Genomic DNA, 16,601 nt, shown 5'->3' with positions numbered 1-16,601 from the left:
GTTATTACGAATGTATCCACAGCTGTGGGAATATAAGTGATAAAGATGAGCTGTTAATAAAGGGCAATAAATGATCTTTCCACGGGTACAAAAAAATAGAAAAAATGAATAACACCCAGTATTTGATAACACAAGAGGTGACTATAGTCAATAATTACTTAATTGTACATTTTTAAATAACTTAAAGAGTGTAATTGGATTGTTTGCAACTCAAAGGATAATTGCTTGAGGGGATGGATACTCCATTTTTCTTGATGCACTTATTTCACATTGCATGCCTGTATCAAAACATCTCATGTAGCCCATCAATATATACACCTACTACGTAACCACAAAATTAAAAACTAAAAAAATTAAAAATAATAATTCTTTCTATGCATCTCTAAGAGTTGACAGAATTAGGGTCTGAATGAGAATATAAGGTATGAGAAGGATATGGCTTCTTCCCAAGACATGTTACAGAGGGATGGAAAGAAGACTGTGTTCAACTTATAACATCTTAAAGGGACCTCATGACCTCACAGGCCAGAGCAGGCTACGGAGCATCTGGGAGCTGAAGAAAGAGAACTTCAGTGATACTTAAGTAAGGGTTAAGAGATGCACTCCAATTGCATTCTGAAGACAGATCCCAACAAGACCAATGACATCAGCTAGATTTTTTTCAGCCCAAAGTAATAAACCTGCAAATTATCAGAACTTGTTCACTACTCCGTACTTGGCTCTAATACGATTAGTAAGGTGGCAGTGTCAGAATCCTTGAGAAAATAATAACCAGAACATCTTAGAATTTATTGTGCCCAAGGAAGGAGCCCTGTCAATAGACAAATGTTTATTTGAGATGTCAAAAAGATAATTTTAAAACTTTAGGAAAACAGCAGGCATTATCCCACGGCAATATGTTTTATGTCCAAATTTCAACTCTATTATTTCAAGCTATGTGTGTGACTTTAGAGGCAGCTTTGACTTCAATTTTTTAACTTAAAAAGATAAGAGTATTTAGAACACAATGGGAAATGTTACATAATACTACCTTGTAGACCTCTGAGCAACCACTATACAAAGAGACACTGTTGTTATGATTGAGGACAACATTGTTCATCAAATGTGAAAAGCTACCCAAATGAAATCCAGAAAAAAAATGTTCCACTGAGGAAGAGAGAAATGGGCAAAGTAACCAAGGAAAGAATATTTACAGTGAGGCTGGGCGCAGTGGCCAAGATGGGTGGGTCACAAGGTCAGGAGTTTGAGACCAGCATGGCCAACATGGTGAAACTTCATCTCTAGTAAAAATACAAAAATTAGCTGGGCATGGTAGCGGGAACTTGCAATCCCAGCTACTCGGGAGGCTGAGGCAGGAGAATCACTGGAATCCGGGAGGCAGAGGTTGCAGTGAGCCAAGATTGTGCCACTGCTCTCCAGCCTAGGTGACAGAGCAAGACTCCATATCAGAAAAAAAAAGGAATACTTACAATGAAAAGGAACATTAAAAGGAGGCAATATAAAGCAAAGTAAGTTAAAGCCCAGAACAAATTAAGACTTTCAAACATTGCTAAATGCATTCAAAGAGATATTTGTATACTCATAAGAAAAACCAGAAGAAGCTGCACTCTTTTGACAAAGCTCATAAGGCTAAGAAAATAGACAGGTCCGGATCCAAGATGGTCGAATAGGAACAGCTCCAGTCTACAGCTCCCAGCATGAACGACGCAGAAGACAGGTGATTTCTGAATTTCCGACTGAGCTTTGGTGACAGTAGTGGTTCTCCCAGCATGGAGTTTGAGATCTGAGAATGGAAAGACTGCCTCCTTAAGTGGGTCCCTGACCCCTGAGTAGCCTAACTGGGAGACACCTCCCAGTAGGGGCTGACTGACACCGCATACAGCCAGGTGCCCCTCTGAGACGAAGCTTCCAGAGGAAGAATCAGACAGTAACATTTGCCATTCTGCAATATTTGCTGTTCTGCAGCCTCCGCTGGTGATACCCAGGCAAACAGGGTCTGGACTGGACCTCCAGCAAACTCCAACAGACCTACAGCTGAGGGTCCTGACTCTTAGAAGGAAAACTAACAAACAGAAAGGACAACCACACAAAACCCCATCTGTACGTCACCACCATCAAAGACCAAAGGTACATAAAACCACAAAGATGGGGAGAAACCAGAGCAGAAAAGCTGAAAATTCTAAAAATCAGAGCGCCTCTTCTCCTCCAAAGGAACGCAACTCCTCGCCAGCAACGGAACAAAGCTGGATGGAGAATGACTTTGACAAGTTGAGAGAAGAAGGCTTCAGATGATTGGTAATAACAAACTTCTCCGAGCTAAAGAAGGATGTTTGAACCCATCGCAAAGAAGCTAAAAACCTTGAAAAAGGATTAGACGAATGGCTAACTAGAATAAACAGTGTAGAGAAGACCTTAAATGACCTGATGGAGCTGAAAACCATGGCATGAGAACTACATGATGCATGCACAAGCTTCAGTAGCCAATTTGATCAACTGGAAGAAAGGGTATCAGTGATTGAAGATCAAATGAATGAAATGAAGCGAGAAAAGAAGTTTAGAGAAAAAAGAGTAAAAAGAAATGAACAATGCCTCCAAGAAATATGTGACTGTGAAAAGACCAAATCTACGTCTGATTGGTGTACCTGAAAGTGACAGGGAGAAAGGAATCAAGTTGGAAAACACTCTGCAGGATATTATCCAGGAGAACTTCCCCAACCTAGAAAGGCAGGCCAACATTCAAATTCAGGAAATACAGAGAATGCCACAAAGATACTCCTCGAGAAGAGCTACTCCAAGACACATAATTGTCAGATTCACCAAAGTTGAAATGAAGGAAAAAATATTAAGGGCAGCCAGAGAGAAAGGTCGGGTTACTCACAAAGGGAAGCCCATCAGATTAACAGCACATCTCTCGGCAGAAACTCTACAAGCCAGAAGAGAGTGGAGGCCAATATTCAACATTCTTCAAGAAAAGAATTTTCAACCCAGAATTTCATATCCAGCCAAACTAAGCTTCATAACTGAAGGAGAAATAAAATCCTTTACAGACAAGCAAATGCTGAGAGATTTTGTCACCACCAGGCCTGCCTTACAAGAGCTCCTGAAGGAAGCACTAAACATGGAAAGGAACAACCAGTACCAGCCACTGCAAAAACATGCCAAATTGTAAAGACCATCAAGGCTAGGAAGAAACTGCATCAACTAATGAGCAAAATAACCAGCTAACATCATAATGACAGGATCAAATTCACACATAACAATATTAACCTTAAATGTAAATAGGCTAAATCCTCCAATTAAAAGACACAGAGTGGCAAATTGGATAAAGAGTCAAGACCCATCAGTGTGCTGTATTCAGCAGATCCCACTCACGTGCAGAGACACACATAGGCTCAAAATAAAGGTATGGAGGAAGGTCTGCCAAGCAAATGGAAAACAAAAAAAAAAGCAGGGGATGGAATCCTAGTCTCTGATAAAACAGACTTTAAACCAACAAAGATCAAAAGAGACAAAGAAGGCCATTACATAATGGTAAAGGGATCAATTCAACAAGGAGAGTTAAATATCCTAAATATATATGCACCCAGTACAGGAGCACCCAGACTCATAAAGCAAGTCCTTAGAGACGTACAAACAGACTTAGACTTCCACACAATAATAACGGGAGACTTTAACACACCACTGTCAACATCAGACAGATCAACGAGACAGAAAGTTAAAAAGGATATCCAGGAATTGAACTCAGCTCTGCGCCAAGCAGACCTAATAGACATCTACAGAACTCTCCACCCCAAATCAACAGAATATATATTCTTCTCAGCACCACGTCACACTTACTCCAAAATTGACCACATAGTTGGAAGTAAAGCTCTCCTCGACAAATGTAAAAGAACAGAAATTATAACAAACTGTCTCTCAGACCACAGTGCAATCAAACTAGAACTCAGGATTAAGAAACTCACTCAAAACCGCTCGACTACATGGAAACTGAACAACCTGCCCCTGAATGACTACTGGGTACATTGAGAAATGAAGGCAGAAATAAAGATGTTCTTTGAAACCAACGAGAACAAACACACAACATACCAGAATCTCTGGGACACATTTAAAGCAGTGTGTAGAGGGAAATTTATAGCACTAAATGCCCACAAGAGAAAGCAGGAAAGATCTAAAATTGACACCCTAACATCACAATTAAAAGAACCAGAGAAGCAAGAGCAAACGCATTCAAAAGCTAGCAGAAGGCAAGAAATAACTAAGATCAGAGCAGAACTGAAGGAAATAGAGACACAAAAAAACCCTTCAAAAAATCAATGAATCCAAGAGCTGGTTTTTTGAAAAGATCAACAAAATTGATAGACCGCTAGCAAGACTAATAAAGAAGAAAAGACAGAAGAATCAAATAGACACAATAAAAAATGACAAAGGGGATATCACCACCGATCCCACAGAAATACAAACTACCATCAGAGAATACTATAAACACCTCTACGCAAATAAACTAGAAAATCTAGAAGAAATGGATAAATTCCTCGACACATACATCCTCCCAAGACTAAACCAGGAAGAAGTTGAATCTCTGAATAGACCAATAACAGGCTCTGAAATTGAGGCAATAAGTAATAGCTTACCAACCAAAAAAAGTCCAGGACCAGATGGATTCACAGCCCAATTCTACCAGAGGTACAAGGAGGAACTGGTACCATTCCTTCTGAAACTATTTCAATCAACAGAAAAAGAGGGAATCCTCCCTAACTCATTTTATGAGGCCAGCATCATCCTGATACCAAAGCCTGACAGAGACACAACAAAAAAAGATAATTTTAGACCAATATCCTTGATGAACATTGATGCAAAAATTCTCAATAAAATACTGGCAAACCGAATGCAGCAACACATCAAAAAGCTTATCCACCATGATGAAGTGGGCTTCAGCCCTGGGACGCGAGGCTGGTTCAATATACGCAAATCAATAAACGTAATCCAGCATATAAACAGAACCAAAGACAAAAACCTCATGATTATCTCAATAGATGCAGAAAAGGCCTTTGACAAAATTCAAAGATGCTTCATGCTAAAAACTCTCAACAAATTAGGTATTGATGGCACCTATCTCAAAATAATAAGAGCTATCTGTGACAAACCCACAGCCAATATTGTACTGAATGGACAAAAACTGGAAGCATTCCCTTTGAAAACTGGCACAAGACAGGATGCCCTCTCTCACCACTCCTATTCAACATAGTGTTGGAAGTTCTGGCCAGGGCAATCAGGCAGGAGAAGGAAATAAAGGGCATTCAATTAGGAAAAGAGGAAGTCAAATTGTCCCTGTTTGCAGATGACATGATTGTATATCTAGAAAACCCCATCGTCTCAGCTCAAAATCTCCTTAAGCTGATAAGCAACTTCAGCAAAGTCTCAAAATCAAGATTTTGTATCTTGATTTGATACAAAATCAATGTGCAAAAATCACAAGCATTCGTATACACCAATAGCAGACAAACAGAGAGCCAAATCATGAGTGAACTCCCATTCACAATTGCTTCAAAGAGGATAAAATACCTAGGAATCCAACTTACAAGGGATGTGAAGGACCTCTTCAAGGAGAACTACAAACCACTGCTCAACGAAATAAAAGAGGATACAAACAAACGAAAGAACATTCCATGCTCATGGGTAGGAAGAATCAGTATCATGAAAATGGCCATACTGCCCAAGGTAATTTATAGATTCAATGCCATCCCCAACAAGCTACCAATGACTTTCTTCACAGAATTGGAAAAAACTACTTTAAAGTTCATATGGTACCAAAAAAGAGCCCACATTGCCAATCAATCCTAAGCCAAAAGAACAAAGCTGGAGGTATCACACTACCTGACTTCAAACTATACTACAAGGCTACAGTAACCAAAACAGCATGGTACTGGTACCAAAACAGACATAAAGAACAACAGAACAGAACAGAGCCCTCAGAAATAATGCTGCATATCTACAACTATCTGATCTTTGAGAAACCTGACAAAAATAAGCAATGGGGAAAGGATTCCCTATTTAATAAATGGTGCTGGGAAAACTGGCTAGCCATAAGTTGAAAGCTGAAACTGGATCCCTTCCTTATACCTTATACAAAAATTAATTCAAGATGGATTAAAGACTTAAATGTTAGACCTAAAACCATAAAAACTCTAGAAGAAAACCTAGGCAATACCATTCAGGACACAGCCATGGGCAAGGACTTCATGTCTAAAACACCAAAAGCAATGGCAACAAAAGCCAAAATTGGCAAATGTGATCTAATTAAACTAAAGAGCTTCTACAGAGCAAAAGAAACTACCATCAGAGTGAACAGGCAACCTACAGAATGGGAGGAAATTTTTGCAACCTACTCATCTGACAAAGGGCTAATATCCAGAATCTACAATGAACTCAAACAAATTTACAAGAGAAAAACAAACAACCCCATCAAAAAGTGGGCAAAGGATATGAACAGACACTTCTCAAAAGAAGACATTTATGCAGCCAACAGACACATGACAAAATGCTAATCACCACTGGCAATCAAATGCAAATCAAAAACCACAATGAGATACCATCTCACACCAGTTAGAATGACGATCATTAAAAAGTCAGGAAACAACAGGTGCTGGAGAGGATGTGGAGAAATAGGAACACTTTTACACTGTTGGTGGGACTGTAAACTAGTACAACCATTGTGGTGTGGCAATTCCTCAGGGATCTAGAACCAGAAATGCCATTTGACCCACCCATCCCATTACTGGGTATATACCCAAAGGATTATAAATCATGCTGCTATAAAGACACATGCACACGTATGTTTATTGCGGCATTATTCACAATAGCAAGACTTGGAACCAACCCAAATGTCAATCAATGATAGACTGGATTAAGAAAATGTGGCACATATACACCATGGAATACTATGCAGCCATAAAAAATGATGAGTTCATGTCCTTTGTAGGGACATGGATGAAGCTGGAAACCATCATTCTCAGCAAACTATCGCAAGGACAAAAAACCAAACACCGCATGTTCTCACTCATAGGTGGGAACTGAACAATGAGAACACATGGACACAGGAAGGGGAACATTACACAACGGGGACTGTCGTGGGGTGGGGGGAGGGGGGAGGGATAGCATTAGGATATACCTAATGCTAAATGACAAGTTAATGGGTGCAGCACACCAACATGGCACATGTATACATATGTAACAAACCTGCACGTTGTGCACACGTACTCTGTTACTTAAAGTATAATAATAATAAAATAATAAAAAATTAAAAAGTTCAGTGTTCGAGTTCTCTCTTTGTCTCTTGGCCTCTGTGATGCCTGCAGAAACCCAGTCGCAACCCATTCATTCATATTCCTCTCCTTAGAGCCAGGAGTTAGCGCCCCAAGGGCAGTGCTGAATCCCTGGACAGGACTCGGGATAAATGCGTTCCCCCTGCTGTCTCTCAGAGGCACAGCTGTGAAACACATTCTACCAGCTTCCTGAGAGCTTCCCAGGGAGTTCATGCCCCAGTTGCTCACAGAAGTGACTAGCTCTATGACACCCCCTTTTGGTGGATTTTTCTTCTCTATTCCATTCTTCCCTCTTTTATGAGCTCACTTTCTAAAAGAGGCTACCTGCACAAACGCCCATCACAGGCTCAGCTTTCTAAAACTCTGGCTGGGACAGTGGACTTTCCAGAATGGAATGTGGGCAGTATTCTAAAATACTAAATAAAATGCAATAGGAAAATCAAAGGGATGAATGTCACATGGCATAAAGAAGGAGGTAGAGGACATCTACCTAGCCTGCCAAAAACAAAACAAATTGACAATCAACCCTGGCCACCCAGGAGATGAGCTTTGTCACAACAATTCTTCCTCATATCCCAGAAAAGAGAAGAAGAAATGAGGACAGTAGAATCAACTGTGACATCCAAAAAAGGAAGGCTGCCCAATCTCTTCTCTAGAATGTGTCAACTGTGATTTATGAAATGACATATGCTATTTTTATATTGCAATGTTTGCTTATCTATAGGTAAGATCTCACTATTTCTTATGTCATGTTATAATTATATTCATGGAGAGGATGACCATTGCACAGACAAGTATACTGTGAAGAGCCGTGAGGAGAGATTTTACCCTACTTGCAAGCTAACAAATGCGTCTGCCAGTTTGTTTCATGGTTGCGGCAGAAGACTCCTGGGTCAAAGCAAAGGACTGTATCACTTACAGCATAGCAAACAATATGAGCATCAGCATATTTGCATCAATTTCCCTGCCTCCAAGTCCTCTGGGGGAACATGGATGGGCACAGATGGATGTGTGCACATGCAGTGGGTTACATGACAAGTGAGGAGCCCTGAGCTTAGGGAATTCAAAGTTTTCTATGGGCAGCAGGCATTGCTTGCCCTTTGGCAACACTGCTGAAATAAATCTCTTATAGTTCAAGATGTATTGATAAGCGTGTTAAGCTTATTTTTATACATGAAGAATAACAAATTGTTATTTTCTATGGTTATTCACAGTATCTCAAAATCTATGTGATATTTTACTAGCTTAGTTTTATTATAATTTTAAAAGGCCATTTGGGTTCCTTTGTTAGTGGACAAGAATAAAAAGAGATAAATTAGTTCCTTTCTTAAAGCTAAGCAACATCATTTTCTATTGAGGAACCCAAAACTTTCCTAACTTTTACAAATGTTTGTAAATTGTAGGTTCTGTGACAGCCTGTGCTATAAAATGTCATAAGCTTGTAAGAGCTTTCTTAACACAGCTGTGGACTTTTCTCCTGGTGTTGTACAGCAGTTCAAATTAGCACAAGAATCATAAACCCTATATTTGAACAGCTATATAATATTATATATTTATTTTCCCATTTGATGTTGCATTACTTTTTCTACCAATCTTCTTACAATAAATTCATAAATATCTTAATTATAGCAAATGTGAAGTTCTTAAAGTTGAGAATCATCAAACATATTTCTATTACAGAGATATATTCTTCAAAAAGTCATCTAAAATACGAAACCCAACTGGGAGACACCTTAAAAGGTTATCTGCCACAACAGAGGCTTTGCTTAAAATACTGTTCTCTCTGTATTCATGTTAATACTTGATTTGTCTTTGAAATTAAATTAGGAATCTACTATATCTAGTGGTCTTGAAATCAAAGCCCCCTCCCCGTTCCTTATCTTCACTGCTGTGTTCAAAAAGACTAGACTCCAGGGACCTGTCCAAAGCTGGGTTAAATATAGGATGTCTGAGAGACACCCTTCTTTCCTAGTTTGAGGGTAAGCATGTAGCTGTATGTGTGTGGAGGGGTGGGTGGAGGAGGTTAGCTGTATCAGGGTAGGCATAATACTATATTTTAAATCCCTCCTTCTGTTATAAATGTAAGCTGAAAATAGTCTCTGCTCCCAGCGGCAGCAATCGTAAACTCGCTTAGTTCTGCCTGTAATTTAATTTAATTTAACATGTGACATTGAGACAATGTTTCTTTTAATTCACATATAACTTCTTCCTCACCCACATTCCAGCCAAATAAACACACACTTATAGAAAAATGTGACTGTTTTCCTGGGCACCCCAACAATTCAACTGTCCCTAAAACACCAGGTTCAATTTAAACTCTATTAGCTTGTCTGAGGGCTAAGATATCTAAAAATCCAAGACAAATTATCATTTGCATATATGGAGGCAGCTCTGATTGAACAGATATCTAAAACTGATAGGTAATATTTTAGATCAAATCACTCCATCAAGTCAAAGACTAATTCAACGGTTTGTTCAGTTTCCAAAGGAATCCTTCCATTTTGGTCTAGTGTTCCATAAACATTGACTTTACATGAAAAGGACAGTGAAGAGATCTCTTGAACTGGCCAGAAAGTTGAAGCTCAAGGTTGTAGAAGATTTCAGCTACCAAGTCCAAGCCTTCTAAAAGATTCCCAATATGTACATATATCATTTTCCTAACTCTACATTTGCCTGAGAAACAATGACATTCAATAAACTTTTTTCCATGGGATTTAGTTACAAAATAAGTCAAGGAACTACAAGTTATATATTTCCTGGAAAAATATACTATTATACATATATATTATATATTCAAAACTCTGTAAAGCATGTAAAGTATAAGCATATACTGAGTTATAAGGCATAACTCAACATGTTATTTTAACCTAAAATTTTCTTAGGGCCTCAACTGCAAATGCTTTAATTGCCAATGGTTCATAAACACATCGTGAATCAGAAGCAAGTAATATCCTCTGTTTTTATACTCTCAAAAAATGTGATTATGCTTAATCAAAAGTAATTCAAACCACAGCCCAGGCAATACATATTAGACCATGTCTTCTTGGTAATTTAATTCTTAGCAATAATTTTAATTGCTGCCTTATTAAGTAGGTATGCTACTTAAATTACAATCCTGTAGTTATAAGGTTAAAACTATTTTAAAATCTCAAATGTTTTTAGATTTCAATCACTCTTTGTATTATTATAACAAAAATGTTCATTAACTGGAACACATGCAGTATCATTTTTTAGCCCCCACTTTATGGTATTTTTTAATTTTTATTACCAGAGTAGTCATTTCATTATAAAATTTTAACCAAGCTAAGCATATACTCCGTTTTCTAGAAAACTAGATTTACTGTAGTCCTGTTAAGGCTATCATAGTAAGTAATGAATTTCACACTTGTCTTTTATACAGTACCACAACACATCAAGCAGATACACGAAATCCTTGACAAAAGACATTTAAAACAAACAATTCCATGCTTTATATGTCAAGTGGAAAAGGAATATTTTTTCTACAGTGACAGAGCAGACTTGACATGTGCACAATCATGTACAACCAAGCGTTTGCAAATGCTCTTACAACGTGGAGCAATCGGGCCTAGGGACAAGCAACCTTTCAGCTAAGAGTCTCGTCAAAGGTGCGGAAGCCCATTACAGAAGACCAGATAACAGTCAGTCTGACGGGTTCATTCAGATATTCAAGCTTTAAAAAGTACTTCGAAGACTGATACAGATGTCCTAGGCAATAAACTTCCCAAAAAGAATGGTGAACAATCCCAGTGACAATTACATCTTTGTCATTCAGAAATCCAGGCTAATTGGATTTAGAGACATACATAAATGAACTGTTATTTCTCATAATTGTTTTTTTTCAGCTTCTTTATTTTTAATCTACATCTCTTAGGTAAAATGCATCAATTTAACTACATTTACTTATTCTGAGTTTTTCTATTGGCCCATGTTTCCTTTAAACACAATTTTGAGTTTTTTAAAGTAACCATTTGATTTTGAAACAAATTTACAGAAAACATGGAAGAACTATGCTAATATATCACCCCTGAATACTTCAATATACATTTCCTACAACAAAGATGTTCTCCTATATAACCATAATATGATCATCACAGTCATCATGGATAAAGTTCCAATATTTAATCCCCAATCTTGTTCAAGTTTCACCAATTCCCAATCATGTCCTTCATAACATAAGCATTTAATGCAGAATAGTATTTAGTTGCCTTGTTTTCTTAGCCTCTGCCAATCTGGAATGCCTCCTTCCTCACTCCACTCAACCTCTGACAACTTGCTATAGGTCACCACCAGTGCTATAGGTCACCACCTGTCTCTCCAGGTCCCCACCCTTGCTACACTGTGGATGCTTTCCTTACCCTGCTGGTTTCTGAATGCTCTGCCATGGTCCTGGGCCTCCCCACTACCCAGCATGGATGCCTAAGCTGAACTGAATGACCTTGGACTGAATTGTTCAAAAAGAGAAGGGGAGAGGAAGAGGAAGAAGAATGCCAAGTAATTTGATTTTTCTTTTTTCATGATCAAACCAATGTCTTGGAATTGATTATTATTTCCATGGGCTACTTATGCTCCGTACTGTTTGTATAGAGTTTGGTGAAAATGAATAAAGGCAACTGAACTACATTTTTTGGGTGTTTTTTTTTTGTTTTTTTTTTTTTGAGACAGAGTCTCACTCTGTCACCCAGGCTGGAGTGCAGTGGCACGATCTCAGCTCACTGCCTCCTCACAGGCACCTGCCACCATGCCCTGAAATTTTTTCATATTTTTAGTAGAGACGGGGTTTCACCGTGTTGTCCAGGCTGGTTTCGAACTCCCGACCTCAAGTGATCCACCCACCTCACCCTCCCAAAGTGCTGGGATTACAGGTGTGAGCCACCGCGCCCGGCCTGAACTCCATTTTTTATAGAGTACCATTTGACACTAAAATTAAGAGTCTGTTACTCATCTGCAGAAACTCTCTTTAAATGGTATTACTAAAAGGTCCAAAATGAAACATCTGTAAAAATAATTATTCCTACACTCTTGTGAGATCTCTTTCCTGACACATTTCACATCTAAGTGAGTTTCCTAAATTACCCTTCTTTCCCCAGGCTGGCTGGCGAACATGCAAAACATAACCATTTAGGGGAAAAAATTGAGGCAATTAAAATTAAAAGTGTTTTAGGCTAAGTAATGAATAAATTAACCCACTGAAAAGTTACATCAAAGGCTATTACTCAGCATTTTACCAATTACAGGAATTTCTGCAAAATCTGCCCAGCCATTTGTTTGTGTATCCCTGGGATCAGTGCCCAGAGTTCAATCTTTCTCTTGATGCTTCCTGCTGTTTTCAGAGACTCAATGAGAGCAAGTAAGTGACCTTTCACTCACTGCCAGTCTATGGGCACTGAAGTTAGGAAAATATTTCCCTTCATGCAGAATCTTCCTAACAAAGCTTTCCCATGTATTTGTCGGGTCAAATAACATTCAGATAAACTACACATAATCCCCAAAATGCCAAATGTTTAGAGAGCTTTTTTTTTTTTTGAGACGGAGTTTTGCGTTTTGCTCTTGTTGCCCAGGCTGGAGTGCTATGGTGGGATCTCGGCTCATTGCAACCTCCATCTCCCAGGTTCAAGCGATTCTCCTGCCTCAGCCTCCCGAGCAGCTGGGATTACAGATGTCTGCCACCACGCCCGGCTAATTTTTGTATTTTTAGTAGTGACAGGGTTTCACCATGGTGGCCAAGCTGGTCTCGAACTCCTGACCTCAGGTGATCCACCCACCTCGGCCTCCTAAAGTGCTGGGATTACAGACGCGAGCCACTGTGCCCGGCCTATAGAGCTCTTCCCATGAAGAGCCATTTCATGCCATCATCAACAGGCTGCCTTCGTGGGTGGCCAATGTGCTTCTGGAAAACCAGCTGTGAATAACGTGAGCAACTCATGGTGTCTACATGAGAAGGAAACTTTTAGATGTCCTTATTGACTTTCTTCTTGGTATTGAAGGTGGTATAATTATTACAGTTACATAGTTTTATCTGGAAGAATTACTTGATCTAAAAGGTAATTTAAAATTAGTAAAATTTATTAGATATGAGGATACTAAGTTTCATCAATGAAAGAAGACTGAAAACACCCACAGTAGTAGTATTGAAATTTTACGTGTCACTCAGCAACTCGCGAGAGTCCCGTCTGGTGCTGAGTCCATTTGGAATATCTGTCCCTGCCCTCCCCTCCTCCAAAAAGAATGTTCACTATAAACGAGAAGAGCTTAATTTCTATGGGCTTTGTAATCCTTCCACTGGATTCCAAGCAAAATAACTATCAATACAACTAATCCTGAGAATAAAAAGTAATCACAACTACGCAACAAAAACAGGAAAGGTGGTGGCAGGGTCTCAGATTTCATTGCTTTGCTTTTCTCCAGGAAGGTCTTTTTGAAGCCCTGTTTATTCAATAGTAAGAGTGACCTCTAGTGACTTATTTTGTTGTTGTATTTTGCCAGTTGATTGGTCAATTACTCTAGCATGCCTTTCTATAAGTAACTCATTTATGTGTTTATTTAAGCCAAACGGCAGTTTCCATTACAACACCCAAGGATTTTGATTTAAGTAACAACGTTTTATTCACAAAGCCCTCTCACAAAAGCAGATTAAAGTTGAATCTGAAACACGGTACAGCATCTGACCAAAGGAATCCGGGGCTTGTTTTTTGGAAGGGCACACCAAGTGTAGGATTAACTGAGGCGCAACTGAATCATGATGCACAGTGAGTGCATGAACCCATGTGCGTGCCCTGTGTGTGAAGAACCAACCCACCCTTGAGCCCGCGGGCAGAACAGCACTGAGCTATGGCAAACTTTTCATGACACCTTAGGAGGACTGCTGAAAGCTATCCTTGGTTATCCTGCAATAATCTAAATTTCCAAACATGGCCACTAGCATTTATTGGAACTTATTTCGAAAGAGATTTTGGTAGGAGAGGGCTGAGGCTGACAGCGGGGAGATGCCACTGAAAGAAAAATAAAAGTGATTTGAGAAGGAGGAGGAAGACATTTTAAAAATTCTAATCTCATGGTTTGATTAATCAAGAAAGAAAAGACAACTCTCTGATAGAGACTTACTCCAAGCCGAAAAAAAAATGTGCAATGTTGTGTAAACATTTTTATGTGTGATAAAATATGGGTACATTATGTTTTGCTCATCTGTCTGGAATATCATCATTATATTAGAATCATAGCCCATTCTAGAAATAAAGGCTTCCTAGGTGTTTACCAAATTAAGAAAAATAAAAAACAGGGAACCCGATGGCAAATTAAATAATGTAAAATATTAGCATCCAGAGAGGAATCATTTTCAAGATCACCTAAATGACTGGCTGAGTTTTGTCTTTAAGCAAGAACTTTCTACTATGAGAAACGAAGCCCCTGACAGGGGTGTTCAAGTGTTATTCCCTTAGTAGTTAGGGCAGGTTATTAATTTAGTTTCGCCTACAGGCGCTCTGTCCCTATACTGCATGGAAGTTAATTAGCATTTTAACTCTGAAGCTGCCAAGGTCGGCAAAACTGTAAGCTGCTAACATCTAAGTTGATGCAGTATGATGTAATGTCTGCCAGTTTTTTCCCTGTTAGACTTAATTCCTACAAAATATTACAATCCTAAAAAGGAATAAATGACAGCATTTGCAGGCTAATCTCTTATTAAGATGCTCTTTTCAGGTTTTACAGAAACGTCCACTTTCTCAACGAATATTCGAGTACATCGATTAAAAAGTCAAAACATGCATGGTATATCTTAGACTCCCCCACAAGAGGAAAGTCTATTGTAAACAAAATCGTCTTTTTCGGATTGCAATTCCAAATGTTTTTTTAAGGTTCTTCATGTTCAGGAGCATGTTCTGCAATTCCACTTCCAAATATTACTGATAATAAAAAAAATACAAAGTTTTCCAGACAGCCTAGCGCAAGTTTTAAACCATTTGCTGTACTTACGTGGATTTCCTGCTCCTACGGGGCTCCAAGTCTGAGTGGGGAGAAGCAGCAGCACCTTGAGGACGGCCCAGGCCACTGAAGCCATGCTCACTTCAGCCAGGCGCCCTGAGACCCGGGCACGGCGACGGCCGCTCTGCGTCGCTCCTGCTCTCACTCCCGTCCCCTGCGCGGCTCCGACGCTGCTCTGTCTCCCCTGTCCAGTCTCTCGCTCTCTTCCTCACGCACTGGCAGCCTCCCTCGGCGCTGCAGACCCTCCCGCCAAGCCGCGCCCGGCCCCAGCTGCGTCTCCGAGGTCGGCCCCGCGGACTCGCGCCGCAGCTTTCTGGAGCGCTGGGGGCCGCGCGGCGCCGCCCCAGGCACAGAGGCGGCAGGTTCAGGCGCGTCCAGGACACTAGGCGCGGGAGGCGTCTGGCAGCAACGCGAGTCAAGAAGCGAGCGGGAGGGACGCCCCAGCTCTGCCTGGCGCTCTCCTCCCGTTATACCGGCAGCTTCCTCCGTCCCTCCCTCCCACCGGGGCGGGGCGGCCGCGGTGCACTGACTCGCGCCAAAGACCGCGCCGTCAGCCTCCGCCTGCAGGTGGAGAACGCCAGGCTTTATCACTCCGCTGTTCACCCAACGCAGGGGCTGCACCCAGGAAAATCCTGTCCTGTTTGAGTTCAAATAGGGAAGATGGGGCAGAAATAACTCTGCGGCGTGTACTCGGGCAGACGCGCGCACACTTTGATTTTGCTAGGAATTCTGACTTGTAGAGAACCAAGCTGGGAAACCGGGCCAGGAGCAGGGAGAGGCCGGTGAGCCTGGGTTGTGCGAGTGCAAGCCTTTATTTAAAGTTTTAATATTTTGTGTATCATGGGTTTTTTTTTCTTTGCGATTACATTCAATTTTAAAACTATTTCATTCATTCAGGATTAGCGTTACTTAACAGTTGCTCCTGAGACTAGTGCGTTAGTCCCTTCACCCTAGTCCTGGCCTTGGTGGAAGTCTAAAATTTACATTTTATTCCAGCTTTCTGTCCAAAAGAGCAACCCCTGCAAGTGTAGGATGAGGAGCTCAGTCCAGCAGCAGCTAACACTGCACTCCAGCCTGGGTGAAAGAGCAAGACTCTGTCTCAAAAAAAAAAAAAAACAAAAAAACAAAGAAAGCATTCTCCCAAATATTTTTGTTTATATAAAAAGATAAGTCTCACCCTAAATCTATGTTAAACTTATAGAAAGAACAGGTAGTCACAGTTAGAATGTGATTTTAGGGGCTAGGAAATCAACCCCAGACTTCAGCAAATCAATGTTCTAC

At 40.1% G+C, this 16,601-nt stretch overlaps 1 protein-coding gene across 3 annotated transcripts in view; it reads right to left on the bottom strand.

Annotated features, from left to right (window-relative positions):
* The window catches only part of LOC101143875 (contactin-associated protein-like 3), a 229,002-nt gene extending 213,201 nt beyond the window's left edge, over nucleotides 1-15,801 (bottom strand). For all 3 annotated transcript variants that reach the window (XM_063696227.1, XM_063696228.1, XM_063696229.1), the window contains exon 1: nucleotides 15,312-15,801. In XM_063696227.1, the coding sequence (XP_063552297.1) occupies nucleotides 15,312-15,396 (85 nt within the window). In that variant the 5' untranslated portion in view covers nucleotides 15,397-15,801. The remainder of the gene's footprint in view (nucleotides 1-15,311) is intronic.
* Nucleotides 15,802-16,601: the final 800 nt, after the last annotated feature.

Source organism: Gorilla gorilla, chromosome 13 (assembly GCF_029281585.2).
Source record: "Gorilla gorilla gorilla isolate KB3781 chromosome 13, NHGRI_mGorGor1-v2.1_pri, whole genome shotgun sequence".
NCBI classification, from domain to species: domain Eukaryota; kingdom Metazoa; phylum Chordata; class Mammalia; order Primates; family Hominidae; genus Gorilla; species Gorilla gorilla.
Note: the sequence above shows the minus strand (reverse complement) of the source record. Positions and strands in the feature narration are given on the sequence as shown.